This window comes from Vicugna pacos, chromosome 4 (genome assembly GCF_048564905.1).
Source record: "Vicugna pacos chromosome 4, VicPac4, whole genome shotgun sequence".
Lineage (NCBI taxonomy): Eukaryota > Metazoa > Chordata > Mammalia > Artiodactyla > Camelidae > Vicugna > Vicugna pacos.
Window position 1 is genome coordinate 42,968,770 of NC_132990.1, and position 17,746 is coordinate 42,986,515.

The 17,746-nt window shown below is 32.5% G+C and overlaps 1 protein-coding gene across 6 annotated transcripts in view; it reads left to right on the plus strand.

The window, feature by feature from the left end:
* Window positions 1–17,746, plus strand: part of VPS13A (vacuolar protein sorting 13 homolog A) — a 204,475-nt gene that overhangs the window by 145,470 nt on the left and 41,259 nt on the right. For all 6 annotated transcript variants that reach the window (XR_012072042.1, XR_012072043.1, XR_004189589.2 and 3 more), the window contains exons 53-60: window positions 2,607–2,736; window positions 8,871–9,103; window positions 12,449–12,602; window positions 13,106–13,252; window positions 14,805–14,886; window positions 15,778–15,847; window positions 16,681–16,786; window positions 17,463–17,576. Coding sequence is in view for 3 of the 6 variants with exons in the window: in XM_006209353.4 (XP_006209415.2) it covers window positions 2,607–2,736; window positions 8,871–9,103; window positions 12,449–12,602; window positions 13,106–13,252; window positions 14,805–14,886; window positions 15,778–15,847; window positions 16,681–16,786; window positions 17,463–17,576 (1,036 nt within the window). In the remaining 3 variants the exon portion in view is untranslated. The remainder of the gene's footprint in view (window positions 1–2,606; window positions 2,737–8,870; window positions 9,104–12,448; window positions 12,603–13,105; window positions 13,253–14,804; window positions 14,887–15,777; window positions 15,848–16,680; window positions 16,787–17,462; window positions 17,577–17,746) is intronic.

Below are 17,746 nucleotides of genomic sequence, written 5' to 3' on the forward strand. Positions count from 1 at the left end.
GATTACTTCTACCTCACCGCACCATCCAGTTAGTTAAACTCTATTTTTTAAAAATCTTCTCCTCTTACCTAATCTCTCATGTTATTTTAGGCTCCCAGCATTTCTTATCTATTTGAGTAGATTTTTGATCTGTATCTCTAGCCTTATCTCTAGTAAATCCTACATTTGCTGCTGGAGGTAGGTTTCTAAAAATGCTAAATATAATCATGTTTCTTTCTTGTTTAAAGTTCTTTAGTGACTTTCCATTTCTTTTAAAATAAACTTCTGTTTCTATGCTACTTTTCTAAACATCTTTCTGTTGCCTAACTCTTACCCTATACTGAAGACCAAGTGAGGTGTTTGTTTCCTTCATGCTCTGGGTCCTTCTGTGTGTTTTTACCTTTATGGATGCTCCTTTCTGCTAGAAAAACTCCACTTCCATGTGATCCCTTCCCTCACCACCGTAATCTATACACCCAGTCTTCCATTGCACCTTTGCATACATAGATTAAAGTGTTTTTCACCTTGTATTGTTACTGTTTTGTGAGGTTAAGACTTGTACACGTACATAGTTAACATTCTACAGACTCTGGTTAATTTTTATTTGCTTTGAATTCCTGCTGCCTGAGATAAATTTAAGATGAATTTTTTCATAAGGAATATTGTGCAGTAAATTAGATGAAAATTTATATGAATTAAAACATTTCTAAATATTTTTAAACCAAATTTATCTGATCAACATATTTACATTTGATTTTTTTAATAGAAAAATAAGGAATATAGGGCTTGTTTCCTCTGCCTTCCTGTCCCTTGCCTTTTTTGTTGTTGTTAATATGGTTTTTAATTGTTTCTCACATATAAAAATAATGGCTGTCAATTATTTTTTAAAGTCCTGTAGAAAAACTGTGAAAAGAAAACCATAATCCGTGGAATCTCAACACTGTTAACATTTTGATTGATTTCCTGCTGTCTGTCTATATTGCTGAATCTCTTGTTTTTAACAGCTATTGCAAGCGTGTAAATTTGCTTCGAAACAATTTTTTAATGTATGCATGATATTCTTTCATTTAAATTCACTATAATTAAATGATCCTCTGTTGTTGAGAATGTATTTCTGATTTTAAAATGTTAAAGTCAGTCTTTTTTTTTTTTGAGGGGGATGCAATTAGGTTATTTATCTATCTATCTATCTAATTACTTATTTATTTATTTAAATAGAGGTACTGGGGATTGAACCCCAGGACCTTGTGCATGCTAAGCACGTGTTCTACCACTGAGCTTTGTCTATTCTCCCTTGTTTGTCTTTTAATAAAAATCTTTAACCCATTTGTAATCCTTTTAAGAACTAATTTATTACTCCTTGCTGCACTTCTTTTGTAATGTAAATTATTTTCTTCTAATGATGATTTATAAAACACATATTTTATTTTTCTTATAATTACTTTTTTGTGTTCTTGAAGATTTTGATGCATTTTAAATTTTGAAAGTTAAACAGTATCTGCTAACTTACCCATGAAAGATTTGTACTTTTATATTTTCTTTAATTTTACTTTCCATATTCCCAGTTTCTAATAATTATAATTTGGAATTTTTGACCCAGATTAATACAAAATGGCTTTTCAAAAGTATGTTTATTTAAGGCTTTTTGGGGTATTTGCTTTGGTTTATAATGTATTAATAAGTTGATTTACTTGACTGGTTAGTAGCTTAATATTTCTGCATCCTAGTTTTTAAAATTTTATTTTGAGTCATCTCTGGCTTGGTTGGAAAAAGTAAGAGTTGGTGGATAGTATGTTATACTATTACTTGTTTGAGAATGTCTTACTTAGTCTTGCAAATTAGTGACAATTTGACATAAAATTTTGAGTTAAAACTTCTTTCCTCAAAATTGTGTAGGCATTGCTCCATTGTTTTCTGGCATTCATTATTATAGAAAAGTGTGAGACCAGTCTTACTTTTACTTCTTCATGGGTAATTATGATTTTCCTAGGTGTTAATAGACCAAACCTATTTTCTTAGAATTTGAACATTTTACAAAGAGATCCGTCTAGGATGTTACTGTTTCCATTAATTTTGTGTGATACCCAAAGAAGTCTAATCTACAGAGTCAGCTTCTTCAGCTTAGAAGAGTGACATTTTATTATTTCTTTGGGTGGTAACTTTTCCGTTTTCTTTTGGGGAATCATTTTGTGAATTGATTGAATTTCTCATATGTATCCCATGTCTTACGATTTTTAAAAATAATTGAGTTGTATTGTTTTTGCCACAGTAATACTTAGGAAAGGGTACCAGTACCAGTTAAGTTCTCTTGGTATAGATAAAATAAGGTAACTGGAATAATTTTCTTTCATAATTAATTTGTATTAAAACAAAAGTTGACAAAGTAGTTTCAGAGTCCTGAAGATACCTATTTTCTAAGTAAGACTGATATTTACCTTGAATTTTTGTCATTTTTTTAGAAGAATCGCTTTTTTATTGTATAGGGAAAAAATGTCAGTCTACTCATAATCAAAACTATCACAAATCTCAATTAATGAACTCAGAATTAATGAAATATTATTTGTGGTTCTTTATATATTCATATACTTGCACTTAATTTAATGCATATCTTTTACTGTTTATGTCAGTTCTCTTAGTAAAATAGAAGATTCTCTCCCTCCTGGAAAAGCAGTATTTTATACGTGGGCTGATCCTGCGGGCTCTAGAATGCTGAAATGGGAATGTGGAAAAAGCTACGGTGAAGTAACACAAAAGGATGTAAGTACTGGGTTGATTATTACGGTGTTCTTAGCAGTCTTTTTTTTTTAATTCTCTTTTAGCCTTACTAGTTTTAAGTCCTATTTTGTGTCTACACTTCTTAAAAACAGCCAAAGATTTTTAAAGCAGTATTCAAACTTCAACTTAGCCAGAAGTGTTTAAAATTAGAAGTAGTCTTACTTTGTCTGCCTTCTTATTTGATTCTATTATGTTTTAAAGGGTAAAATTTAAGAGGTACTTTTAGCATTCAATTTATAAACAGATCTAAATATATTCTCTGCATTGAAAGTCATCTCAAGTCAGTTTAGCTTCTGTGAGGGACATTTAGGGGTTTACTAACAAAATTATTTATTTCTGGGTGGCAAATTTTTGGTTTGTTTTTATAATACAGTAAGGTAATGTATAAACATTTTCCAGTAACATAAATGGCTTTCAGAAACTATTTTATTAGTCTTCCAAAATTACCTTAATTTGTTTCCTACTCCAGTGCCTTTTTTCTTGCCACTAGTTATTGTTTCTTCTTATCAAATGAGTATGAATGAATATTGAATTTTTATTTTTATGCCTTTTACTTTTTATCTCTTGAGATGATTTTATGCCTTTTGTTTTTTTGGTAGGGAGAGGTAATTAGGTTTATTTATTTACTTATTTTAATGGAGGTACTGGGGATTGAACCCAGGACCTCGTGCATGCTAGGGCTAGGCATGTACTATACCACTAAGCTATACCCTCCCCCCTCATTTTATGGTATTTGGGCTTTGTCTTATTTCAGAGGAGGAATTATATGATTGGTTTTTTAATATGAGACGAACCCTGTATTTTTTGGAATTGCCTTGCAAATGTTTTAAGACTTTTGCTTGTATTCATGAGAGAAGTCGGCCTGTAACTTTCTTACCTTGTGATATCCTTACTAGATTTTGATAGTGAGGTCATGCTGACTTCTGATACATGTTGAGAAATGCCTATGATTTTCCTGTTTTCCAGAAGATCTTGTGTAAGATTCAAATGATTTCTTGACTGTTAACTAGTATTCACCAGTGAAGCCAAGCCATCTTTGCCTGCAGTTGTCTTTGTAGGAAGGTTTTGAATTACGAATTCTATTTCATTATTATATATAAGACAATTCAGTTTTCTTTTTCTGCTGGTAAGAGTTTTTCTAAGAATGTTTATTTCATCTGACTTTTCTAATATATTGATATAAATGTTTTCATAATATCCATCCTTCTATCTGTTTAATATATATAGTGATGATTCTTTTTCAGTCCTAGTATAGGTCATTTGTGTCTTGATTCCTTTTTTCTTAATAGATTTTGCTGGATTTATTAGTTTTACTAGCCTCAGTTGAGAGGTTTTTTTGTTTTGTTTTTTGGGGGGTTTTTTGGTCAGAAGGAAACATTTTGCTCTTTTGATGATTTCCTTTATACATTTGTTTTAATTTTCACCTATTTTTGCTCTAATCTGTATTCTTTAATCTTTCTTCTGTTTTCATTTGATAATTTTCTTCTGAACTCTTGAGACAGGTATTAGTCTACTTGGGGGGCCATAACAAAACACCTTAGACTCAATGGCTTAAACAACAGATTTATTTCTCATGGTTCTGGAGTCTAGAAGCCTGAGATCAGAGTGCCAGCATGGTCAGGTTCTCGTGAACCTGGTGGGGACCTTTCCTGGCTTACTAGTGACTGCATTCTTTTTTTTTTTTTTTTTTTTTTTGAAGTTTTTTTTTTAACATTTTTTTTAACATTTTTTATTGATTTATAATCATTTTACAATGTTGTGTCAAATTCCAGTGTTCAGCACAATTTTTCAGTCATTCATGGACATATACACACTCATTGACTAGTGACTGCATTCTTGCTATGTCCTTACATGTCAAAAAGAGAGTGAGTAAGCGCTCTTGTGTCTTTTTTAAGGAAACTAACCCTCTTGGATCGGGACCCTATCCCCGCCTCTCCTGCAATGATACCATTTAACCTTAATTCCTTCCATAAAGCCCTGTGTCCTAATACAGTCACATTGGAGGTTGGAACTTAAACATATGAATGGGGGGGTGCCGATGAGTTCATAACAGCTATGTAGATCATTGTGTCTCAGATTTTCTTCACTTCTTACTTGAATTCATTTAAAGTCACAAATTTCCTCCCAAAAACAGTATTAATTTTATCTCACAAATTTTGCTATGTTATGTATTAATTATCTCTTAGTTCAAAATATTTTCTAAATTTCATTGTGATTTATTTTTATATTTTGACTATACAGTTACTTAGTTTATCACTTTTCAAAAGTATGGGAATTTTCTAGTTATGTTTGTTTATTTCTAACTTAATTCCACTGTGATCAGAGAACCTACCTGATTCAGTTCATTGAAATTTACTGATACTGACTTTGTGGGCCAGCATGTTGCTAGTTTTTGTAAATATTTAATGAATATTTGAATAAAATCTATATTCTGTAGTTGTCGGTTACAGTGTCTATATATGTCAATTTATTGAAGTTTTGTTGTGTTGTTTAAATCTTCTGTCTCATTAAATTTTTTATTTGTTTCTGTTTCAATGAGAGTGGTGTTTAAAAATCATGGATTTATACATTCCTCTTTTAGTTTTGTTAATTTTGGCTCTTATATTTTGAAACTACATGACTAGGTAGGTACGAATTTAGAATTGGTGTGTCTTTTTGTTAAGTTAATCCTTTTATTAGTATATAATGTTTCAGTGCACACCATCTTTTTAGGCTCAAACATTCAGGCTTACAAACTGCTGTCGGCCACAGTTTGCAACTGCCTGCTTGGAAAGATACAGGACAAGAAACATATCATGCCTGCAGGGAGCATCGGCCATTTCACATAGCAGTTTAGGAGGTATTCTCTTTGGTCACTTCAAATGATGGCTTTGCTGTGATGGAACAAGGCTCACTGGTTATGTTATGAGCTGCCTTGACCTAGAATAGCTGTACTCCACAGTAGCAGACATCTCTTACGAGGACCCATGAGCATAGCTAACACAGCATACCTTTCTGTCAGGGACATACAAAGATCATCATACAAAGTGAAACCTAAAGCTATAGCCTCATACCATATTACAACATATATTCTTGACTTTTTAAAGCCTTCTGTAAATTGGTACTTGTACCAGTACCAAGTAATGTAAGGACTTTAGAACTCTTTAACTCCATTTACCCTCTTCCATCTTATGTAATCTTATTGTGTGTTTTACTTCTAAATATATATTAATTCTCATAAGAAGTATGATTACTATTTTTTTACAATTAATATTCCATTTAAATTAACCTACACATTTTTCCTTTTTGCCACTTTTCATTGCTGCTTGTATCTCCCTATTCCCATATGGGTTCCTTTTTTTCTTCTCTGTACTCTTGTGTGTGTTTGTGTATGTGTGTGTGGTCTGCAGCTGGTGAGTTTTCTGTCATTTTCATTTGCCTGGAAATGCCTTTATTTTGCCCCTTTTTTTGTTGGGTGTTTCTGCTGGATACCAAATCTCAGGATTGGTACTTCTTTCTTTCTCTTCATCTTAGAACCCCATCATTACATACATGTTAGACTTTCACCATGTCTCTTACGACTTTTATGGTTTTCATCCTTATCTCTCCATCCTTCAGTATGGATATTTTCTTCTGATCTGTTTTTCACTATACTTGTCTTGCTATGTCCAATCTGCTCTTAAAATCATCCATTGAGTACTTAATTTTAATTCTTGAAATTATCAGTTCAATTTTTATTTCAAAATTCTCTGCCTTGTTACATAACTTATTGAATATTTTCATCATCGATGCTTTAAAGCCTATCTGACAATTCCAATATCTAGATTTCTTGTGGATATTTTTATATTTTCTCTGTTTTTCTTAGTTTTCACTCATATCCATTCTTTATTCATGTTTATTTTTGACTGTGTGCTGGACTTAGTATATCAAAGAATTTTTAAGAGGATTTGAGACTGTGTATGATGTTCCCTTTCTCTTGAGAACATGTGATTTTGCCTTTGTCAGACAGCCAGTCTAGGGGGAGAGTATCTTAATTTAAATGGGAATTGAAATTATTTGACTCTGGTCTTCAATCCTTGAGGACCAGTCTACTTCCAGTTTACCTTGGCACCTAAAGAATCGCCCTTTTGGGACTCAACTGAAAGCCTAAGTTGTTGACCTGTTCTTTTTGGTTTGCCTTTACTCCAATTTTGGTCCTTCCATTCCCATGAGACTCCTAATTTTCCTGATTTTCTTAATCTCTCAGTGTTTGCTTCTACTTTTAGAACTGGCACTTGTGAACTCCAAATGCAGAGTTTACTTTTATTGGCTTTTCTTCTCTCTCGGATCTTGGGCCCATTAGTTCTCACTACATTGGTAGCATTTCTGTCTTTTCAAATACATACTTATCTTTTTATATTTTGTCCAGCTTTTGGTTCTTAACAAGAGTGTTGGTCCAAGAGCATCTAGTCATCAATTGCCAGAGCAAAATTCATTGTATCCTTTTAAAAGTACACTTGTCAGCATATGGGAGTGTAATGTGTTTTGTGTATTGATTTTTTCATCTAGAAAAACTCACTGAATTATCTCATTAATATTGATTTTTTTTTTCTGTATGGGCAATCATGACACTTAGAAATAATGAGAGCTTTGTTTTCTCTTTTTCAGCCCTTTCGTCTTAAATTCCTTTTTTGCCTTATTGGACTGGCTAACATCTCTATATACTGTTTAATAAAAGTGATATTTGCAGATATCTTTCCTTTGTTTCTGGTCTCAAGTTATATATAACTTCAACATTTACCTTTAAATGTGATTTTTGCCAAAGTTTGGTGTGTGTCTTTTTTAGGGCGTTTGATAAGAGGTTAAAAAACTTCTCATCTAGTCTTTATTTGCCAGAAGTTTTTATTATGACTGAATATTGAATTTTGTAAAGTGTTTTCTCCCACACAGGTACCATTTTATCTGCAAAACATTCCTTTCTTACTTGAGACATTCATCTTGGATCACTTTCCTTTTGCCAGTGTTTAATTCCTCCTGTACGATTTCCTTGAGTCTCTGTTGATGGTGAAATTTAGTAGTTGTTGTTTGTCTTTAGGCATCCTTATTATAGTGTTCTTCACTGAAGTGTATTTTTGCCGAGTAAGAAATTCTGGGCTCAGAGTTGTTTTTCTCTTAGCATATTGATGGTATTTTTCCATTGTCTTCCCATGTTGCTCTTAGGGAGTCCAGTATTCTTTAAATGTATTTGAGAGGGCTGTCCATAATTGGCCTAACTTTATTTTTTTGAATGATTATTAGATTTTTCCAGGAAAAAAGACCTTAGTTTAGTATAAAAATAATATTATCTGACTTGTTGATTAGTACTTTTGGATATTTATAGCATAATGATAGTTCAGGTTTATAAAGATAAATCTGAAATCTACAAAGCATTGGAAAGACCTCAGAATTACTTGGCAATGAATTAGTTTATGTCTTAATATAGTTTTAGTGCTATGTATTTTATTTTAGAAAGTGTTATAAGTACCATGATTATATGGTAACAATTCATTTTTAATTTCAGTGGATTGTAACATGAATATGTACTATATATTAAAATTTCCTCTTAATCAGAATATGCACTTAGCTAGAAATTTATGGCTGACTTGTCATTGAAACTGCAGAGCCTAATATCAGTGCAGTGCTTATATATAAAGGCTTCCTGCAGAATTAAACCTGCAAATATTTGTGCTTTGTACAGCATGCAGCTGAGGTGTCAGATGTTCTTTATCTATTTATCTCTTTATTCAGCTCTATAAGAAAATAGGAATTTCTAACTGAATAACTTATAACACATAACATAAATTGATTAGTCTTAGAATGGAGCAGAGAAGATAAAATTTTTTATTGATTAGCCAACAAAGGGACCTAATTAGATTTTACTATAATATTAAAATAGAAGAACAATTGACCTATCTTCCTATCTTTATGATAATGGCAGAAGCTAACATCAAATGATTTTAATTATGTAAATTTCCAAATGTTACACAATTATTAATTTATTTTATTCAACCCTGTGAAGAAGGTGCCTTTACTATTCTCATTTTTCAAATGTGAAATCTAGATTTCATGTTTGTTGGGACCAAACCCTGATTTTTTATTTTTTGATGGTTTTGTTTCAGGATATGATGACACCTATAAGTTTGGGGAAAAAGACCATTTATTTAGTTTCATTCTTTGAAGGCTTACAACGCATTATTTTATTCACTGAAGATCCGAAAGTATTTAGAGTGACATATGAAAGTGAGAAAGCAGAGTTAGCAGAGCAAGAAATTGTGTTGGCGTTACAAGATGTTGGAATTTCTCTCGTCAATAATTATACAAAGCAAGAAGTTGCCTATATTGGCATTACAAGGTTAGAGGCATTAAAATTTGAGTATATTTAAGTAAATTCTTAATCATTAAGAATGGTGATTGTAAAATCTAAAATGATTTAGTTTCAATTTTGTGTTTTGACTATTCATTGGTACCCATCTAAGGTAATGCTAATTTAAAAATGCTTGGACGCTTTTTTTTTTTTGCCTTTTGAAATAAAGCTATACCCAAAATCAAATTTATAAATCTGTCATTACATTGTTGATTCTCTCAGCTCTCTAAAAAGTTAGCTTTATTCAACTTATCCAAGTATACTTTCTTTAACATGTCGTATAGAAATGTTTAATTGTTCATTACCACCTACAAACAGTGCAGGATACACTATAGTTGTTCCATAAATAGTTGTTAGTGGAATAAAGAAAATCACTTTTCCGTCTTCTTTCTCTCTTACCTTTCTCAGTCTCTCTTTTGCTCTCATTCTATTTTTGGTTTTTAAGACCACCTTCATCCAGCTCCCCCTCCTCCTGATCTTTTCTATGTCTGAAGTACATTTGATCTACGACACTATGTTAGATCCTGCTACATGACTTAGTGATTCAGTATTTCTGCTTATTACAATGATGATAAGTCTAGTTACCATCTGTCACCATAAAAAGATATTACATTGTTACTGATTATATTCCCCACATTGTACATTTCACTTTCTAATCATTTTCTGCTTTGACCTTGGCACTTTAAGATCTAATAAGGTACTACTGTATTTATGATTTCCCACATAAGTCATCATCAGTAAAACTCTTCTTTTCCTTATTTATTTAGTATCCCTATTCATAAACACTTAAAATTAATTTCTGTATATAATTGCCTAATGTGAGGGCATTTCTAGATTCCAGTCTACGTAACAAGGATAATGTAGTTTTAATCCTTTACTTGAGTTAAACTCTCAAATAAATATATAAATCAAAGGTATATGATATAAATTTGAATTTGTTTTTCTATGTAAATTCATCTAGAAATGACCCTGACTTCTCATTGAATGGTATCCATGCCGTTTAAAATGACCTATTAAAACTGTTTTCTTAGGGATTGTTATTGTTCTCAAAAAAGTATGTTTATTAGTTAAAAGGAAAACGTCAAATAGACAACAGATTTTAAGCCTGTGAAACCTGATATATGCTAACACCCATGCTAAATGATGTGAATGCAAATACGTGGTTTCCACCTATTTATTAAATGAACATAAATTTTAGAAGGAATAAACAAATAGAATAAATAAAATTAACTTACATACTTAACAGAGTGAAGTAATTTTAGGATGTAGATAGATTATTAAATTCTGTATTAAGTCTTTCAGCCTTTTTTTTTTTAGCAAATTTGATTTATTGCATTCGCTCTCACTTTGTCTCTTTTCAACCACTACTCCCTCTCTCAGCTCACTACCTTGCATCTCATTTCACCACGTAAATTGAAGCAATCAAAAGGGAAGCCCTAAGACCCCAATATCTCAGCTTCTATGCACCAGCATTTTTTACCTACATTTTGCAGCAACACACTTCCCCAGTCGTCATAGATCTATCATATGTGCTTCTACTTAAAACTTTTTTTTTCTGCTTTTGCAGTATATTCCATTCCCCTCTTGCCTCTTGAGACATGGATCCAGTAATTCTCTTCTCTCTTTCCTACCTCAACATCTCTCTATTAGATTGTTTCCATCAGCACTATCTCTTTTAAACTTAAAAAAAAAAAAAAAAAACTCTTGCATTTACTTTTCCTGCTGCCTACTGCACATTTATTTGCTTTCCTCTGGAGCCAAACTCAAAAGTGTTAATCTGTTGTTGCAAAAGATATATTCATTAGCCCTAATTCTTTTTTTACCCATTTTTTCTTTAACCATTCCAAACAGGCTTTTGCTTTCAGCATACCATGAAACTGATCTTGAGCTCACCAGAGTCCTGTGTATTGCCAGATCCAGTGTGCAATAACCAGTCCTCATGTTGCTTTCGTATATAACATTTAGCACAAATCCCTCCTTGATACAGTTTCTTTAATTTCTCTTCCAGGATACTTTTCTGCTCAACATTCTCACTCTCACTTACTGGTTCCTTTTCTCTTTTTCATTGGGTACCTTGAGGCTCTCAGACCCTAGTCCTCTTCTCTTCTCTGTTTCAGTTTTATGATTTCAGGTACCACATATATGCCAGAAATTTCTAGAAATATATCTTCAGCCAGACCTTTTTCCTGAACTCCAGACTTACCTGCCCAGATACTTAACATAAAACCTTTACTGAAGTATCTAAGAGACTCCTTAAGCTTTATAATGTGTACAACCAAACTCCTGATCTCTTTCTACCAAAACCTGCTTTCCCATTGGAGTTAATGACAACTACATTCTTCTGTTTGCCCCGGCCAGAAACTTTGGAATCATCTTTAATTTCTCTCCTTATCTTATACCCCAAATCTCTTCTATCTAGAAATGCTGTGCTGGCTCTATCTTCAAAACGCACATAGAATTTAACCACTTTTTACCACCTCACTATTACCCCTAGGCAGAGCCATCACCAATTTTCTCCTGGCTTACTGCATTAAATTCCTAACAAGTTTTCCTGCTCCAGCCTTCATCCCTTTTTCTTTTCTCCCCATCCCAACACTCAGTATATTCTTAACAAACCTTAAGTCAGATTATATTGCTGATAATCTTCTCATGATTTTTCAGTGGGTCCTCATCTCAGAATAAAACTCAAAGTCTTTGCAGTACCCTACAAGGCTTTGCGTTACTTTGCCTCTCACTGTCTGTCTGTCTTCATCTTCTGCTCACAGTGTGTTCCAGGCACACCAGCCTCCTTGCTCTTCTGCCTCTACTACAGACAAGCTCTGCTTTGAAGTCGTTGCTCTAGCTTGTCTCTACCTGGAATGTTCCTCTGTTGTCTGCTGGATACTCCCTCATCTTCTTTTAGGTTACTGAAATCCTGCCTTCTTAATGACACCCCCATTGACCATGACACCCACAATTTTGCATGTTCCAATGCTCCAGATCCACCTTCCCCTGTCTCTTTTTTCTTCTTTGAAAAGCATTTTCACCTCCTAATACATTAAAATATGCTAATTTATTATATTTATTACTTACTGTCTATCACTCTTCAGCTAAAAGAAAGCTCCACAATGACGAGCGGAAGGGGTAGGTAATATCCCTACCACCTAGAATAGTTCCTGAATAGGAGTTTAGTAAGTGTTGCTTGAATTAATTCATGTTTTTAAACTTGTAATGTGCTTGCTTATAACTAAGGATTTGTAAAAATTTACTGACAGTTTTGTAATTCATGTAATAAGGCATTTAAAATGAAAATGTTTATAAATTAGCACTATGATTTTTACTTTCATATATAAGTTCTGATGTGGTCTGGGAGACAAAGCCCAAGAAGAAGGCAAGATGGAAGCCAATGAGTGTAAAGCAGACTGAGAAGTTAGAGAAAGAATTTAAGGAATATACTGAATCTTCCCCATCAGAAGATAAGGTTATTGAGTTGGACACTAACGTTCAGGTAATGTTTTTAAGTATTGAGGTGAAGCTTTAACTTTTATCTGTTGTAATTAGATGAATCATGAGTTAGTTTTTAATCGAAAGTCTAGTTCATTAAAAAACTATTACACACACTTTACATAGAATATTTTAAAGGGATAGTTACCTATATTAAGAATTCACACTTTCTTAAGGTGCTAGTGATCTATTCATTGTTGATTAACAAGAAGCCAATAAGTTGTTTTGTCTTACTTTTAAAGTTATTTTTTTTATTACTTTATATTTGATAAATTTTACTAAATTTATATTAAAAATGATAAAACTAAGTTATAAGTATTATGTGAATATTTTCATAAATTGTATGGATATGGGGGTATAAAGATCAGTCAAAACCTAATCAAATATTTAGCCTACTATTTAAATTAATATTATCTTTAAAGTTTTTTGGTACAGATTTCTAATTTTAATCTGTTAATGAAGAGAAATTCCATGTTTTAGGTTTTGGGGGCTTGTCATATTTTTCAGGTCTGCTTCACACCTAGTGGTACTAACATGAAAATTATGCAACCACATGTAACAGCTATACGAAGAAATTATCTTCCTGCTTTAAAGGTGGAATATAGCACATCTGCACATCAATCATCATTTAGAATTCAAATTTACAGAATACAGGTGAGTCTGAAAAAATAGATTTTATTCTAAAGGAACATGGCAACAAACCAGATATATTCCCTTGGTCTGTTTTGTCTAGTGCTTCGGTTTCAGTGTTGGAATTTTTGTTTTTTTTGTTGTTGTTTGTTTATTTGTTTTTTATTGAGTGATAGTCAGTTTACAATGTTGTGTCAATTTCCAGTGTAGAGCACAATTTTTCAGTTATACGTAAACATATATATTCATTGTCACATTCTTTTTCACTGTGAGCTACCACAAGATCTTGTATATATTTCCCTGTGCTGTACAGTATAATCTTGTTTATCTGTTCTTCATATACCTGTTAGTATCTACAAATTTCAAAATCCCAGTCTGTCCCTTACCACCCCCCTCCCCTCTGGCAACAACAAGTTTGTATTCTATGTCTATGAGTCTGTTTCTGTTTTGTATTTATGTTCATTTGCCTTTTTCTTTGCTTTGCTTTTTTTTTTTTTTGAGATTCCACATATGAGCGATCTCACATGGTATTTTTCTTTCTCTTTCTGGCTTACTTCAGTTAGAATGACATTCTCTAGGGCCATCCATCTTGCTGTAAATGGTGTTATATTGTAGCATTCCATTGTATAAATATACCACATCTTTATCCAGTCTTTTGTTGATGGACATTTAGGCTGTCTTGGCTATTGTAAGTAGTGCTCCTATGAACATTGGGGTGCAGGTGTCTTTTTGAAGTAGGGTTCCTTCTAGATATATGCCCAGGAGTGGGATTACTGGGTCATATGGTAAGTCTGTTCCTCGTCTTTTGAGGAATTTCCATACTGTTTTCCACAGTGGCTGCACCAAACTGCATTCCCACCAGCAGTGTAGGAGGGTTCCCTGTTCTCCACAGCCTTTCCAGCGTTTGTCATTTGTGGATTTTTGAATGATGACCATTCTGACTGGTGTGAGGTGATACCTCATTGTAGTTTTGATTTGCATTTCTCTGATAATTAGTGATACTGAGCATTTTTTTCATGTGCTCAGTGATCATTCGTATGTCTTCATTGGAGAATTGCTTGTTTAGGTCTTCTGCCCATTTTTGGATTGGGTTGTTTTTTTTCTTAAGTCGTATGAGCTGCTTATATATTCTGGAGCTCAAGCCTTTGTCAGTTTCATCTTTTGCAAAAATTTTCTCCCATTCCATAGGTTGTCGTTTTGTTTTGCTTATGGTTTCCTTTGCTGTGCAAAAGCTTGTAAGTTTCATTAGGTCCCATTTGTTTATTCTTGCTTTTATTTCTGTTGCTTGAGTAGACTGCCCTAAGAGAACATTGCTGAGATGTATGTGAGATAATGTTTTGCCTATATTTTCTTCTAGGGGGTTTATTGTATCTTGTCTTATGTTTAAGTCTTTGATCCATTTAGAACTTATTTTTGTGTGTGGTGTAAGGGTGTGTTCTAGCTTCATTGCTTTACATGCTGCTATCCAGTTTTTAGTGTTGGAACTTTTGATTCCTTCTACTTCTTAAATCCTGTTACTCCAGTCAGTTTCTGTAATTAACATACTAACATACTGACCTTTTGTTTGTTTTCTTAGATCCAAAACCAGATACCTGGTGCTGTTTTTCCATTTGTGTTTTATCCCATTAAGCCTCCCAAGTCGGTCACCATGGATTCAGGTTTGTTTGTATTTTTAAATTACCATAAAAACAGTTGTATTAGGTATTTGGTTTATTTTACTATAAAAATATGAAGTGAAACCATTCTCAAGTTTAGTTTCTGTAGGATCACTGGAAAATGAAATAGCTTGAACGAAGACCAGGAAGTACTCAACTAACTTCAGTGAGACTCTGAATACTGAAGAAAGATTAATGAGAAATATTTATTAAAATGTTTAGAGATACTAATTTTTAAAAGATTACAAATTTGTGAACCCTTAATTTATAATCCACTAGGACCTCTGAATAAATCATGAGAAAGTTCAAATTCAGAGTGTTTTCTAACCACAGAAACTATCCTGTATTGCACAGATGTGAATAACTGACAAATCCTTTCTTCCAGCCTCTTCTCCTTCACTGTTCTTCCTTCTTTGCTGTCCCTCTTCTCCTCACTTTCCCTTCCCTTCCCACTACCTTACTTACCTCTCTTCTTGCTTTCTACTCCCACCTGCATACCACCAGCTCTAAACTGTCTAAACTGGTTATTCAAAATCTGCTTGGAAGCATTTTGACCAGTGTATATGCCCAGTTCCCGCTACCTAGAAGTCTAGGACAAGACCCTGAAATCTGTGTTTTCACAGAGTTTTCCTGATGATTCTAATGAATACTTCCAGTTTAGAATCAGTAATTTAAAGAATCAGTTATCCTTAGAGTGAATACAGAACATTTAAATTTTAAAATCTAAAATTAAGATTGTGATAGATCTTAACCAATATCAGTAATTTTAATTATTGATACTCATGATTTAGTAAATAATTTAGTTGTCCATTGGGATGTGTACTAAACTGCAAGAAAATGCTTATCTTTTGTGTATATCATCATGAGATTAATCATATTTCTTAACCTTCACAGCACCAAAGCCCTTTACAGATGTCAGTATTGTCATGAGATCTGCAGGGCATTCCCAGATATCACGTATTAAGTAAGTGTCTTAATACATTTCTTGTGTGTTCATTTAATGTTTTGATTTAAACATGTGAGTTAATTGTACTCTGAAATAAATAAATTTTAGATGAGTCAAAGATCTAAGTATGAAATATTAAATTATAAAGGTCATAGGAAAAATCAGTTATTTTATAATCTTGGAGTATCAGGCTTCAATGAAATGCATCTAACAGTCATTTCTAAAATTGTGTGTATTTTATTATTTTCTTTTTTGTTTTTTCTCTTAAGTTGTCTATAATTACTGCATATTGTTTTAGAAACAAGAAAGAAAATATTTTCAAATTCAGTCACCACTCAGTTCGAGAAATAGAACATTGACAGAAACATCAGTCTTTGTATCACTCTTCTGTTTCTTCTTTCCTCCACCCTATCACCAAGATAAATACCATCGTTATTCTTTTAAAAGTATTATTGTATTGTTTATCTGTACCTAAACATTATGCTTCTTTCTTTTTCAAAATTTTTTCCAATTAAAATTTTTTTCAAACTGTAAATATATTCCTGGGACTTTTTTCATTCAAATTTTTGTTAAAATTTATTCATTTTGTTGTAGCTAGAGTTTACTTATCACTAGTGTATAATTTCTGTTGTGTGACTATATACCACAATTTACTTATTGATTTCCTCTTCGTAGGCATTTTTTTATTTTGAGTTTGTTGATATTATGAGCAGTGTTGCCATCACATTATTTTATTTATTCATCTAGAGGTTGTTTCAATGTTCTAATTTTTATCTAATACTTTTTTCCTATATAATTTTGTTAATGCAGTTAATCGATGATTTTTAAATGTTTTTCACATTGTAATATAGGTATTTCAAAGTGTTGATCCAAGAAATGGATCTCAGATTAGATCTTGGCTTTGTCTATGCTGTAGCAGAACTTATGACAGAGGCTGAAGTGACTGAAAAAACAGAGGTAAGACTTATAATAATAGTATTGATAGGAAAGATTAGGGAAAAAAGAGGACTAAAAAAAGTGATAACATTATACATTCTTAAAGGTATTAAAATGGTTTTGTTTCCATTTTAAAACAATTTAAAAAATTTTATAATGCTGCTGTGGTTGTACATTGGAAGAAGTCACATTTTCAGATTATAGAAGTTGGAAGCAAGACAAATAACCTTTTTAAGCAAATAAGAGGAAAGGTTTTAGGCCAGTAGTAGGTGGAAGAGGATAATTAGTCATGTTCACATCACTGTTTTCTCCTATTTTATTTTCCTGGGTTACTTTTGTTTTGATTAATAATTTAGAAATTTGGATATGACCAGGATATTTGATGAGAAAAGGGCTAAGACAAATAAAATGTGATATATTCTGTGTGACTGATGGAAAGACTGTAACATCACAATTATGGGGTAGATAGGTTCTCTTTTTCAGCTACCCTCATAGAAAGAATTCAGTTTGTATGTGACAGATACAACTTTCCTAACAGTAAAGATGTCAGTTTCCCTTCTGAGGCAGTAGCTTCCCAATCATGAGCAATGTTGAATCTGGATATTATGGGGGAATATTCTGCAGCATGTGAACTATTGGCTTAAATACTTAAGCAGACAAATCCCCTACGCTTTTAATATTTTATGTTCTTTTATAGGTTGAGCTTTTTCATAAAGATATAGAAGCTTTCCAAGAAGAATATAAAATAGTTTCATTAGTAGATTCATCACAAGTCAGTCTATATGAGTATTTTCACATATCTTCTATCAAGGTAGGGGAAAAATAAGTCATTTTTATTATCCTTGATAATCTAGGTAATAGCAAATTGACTTGATGTGTTTGGGGGGTATGGCATTTAAATTACATTCTTTAATAGTATATAAATTCTGTAATTTCACTATTACAAATATAAGTAAATAAAGAAATTATCCTTTTAAATAA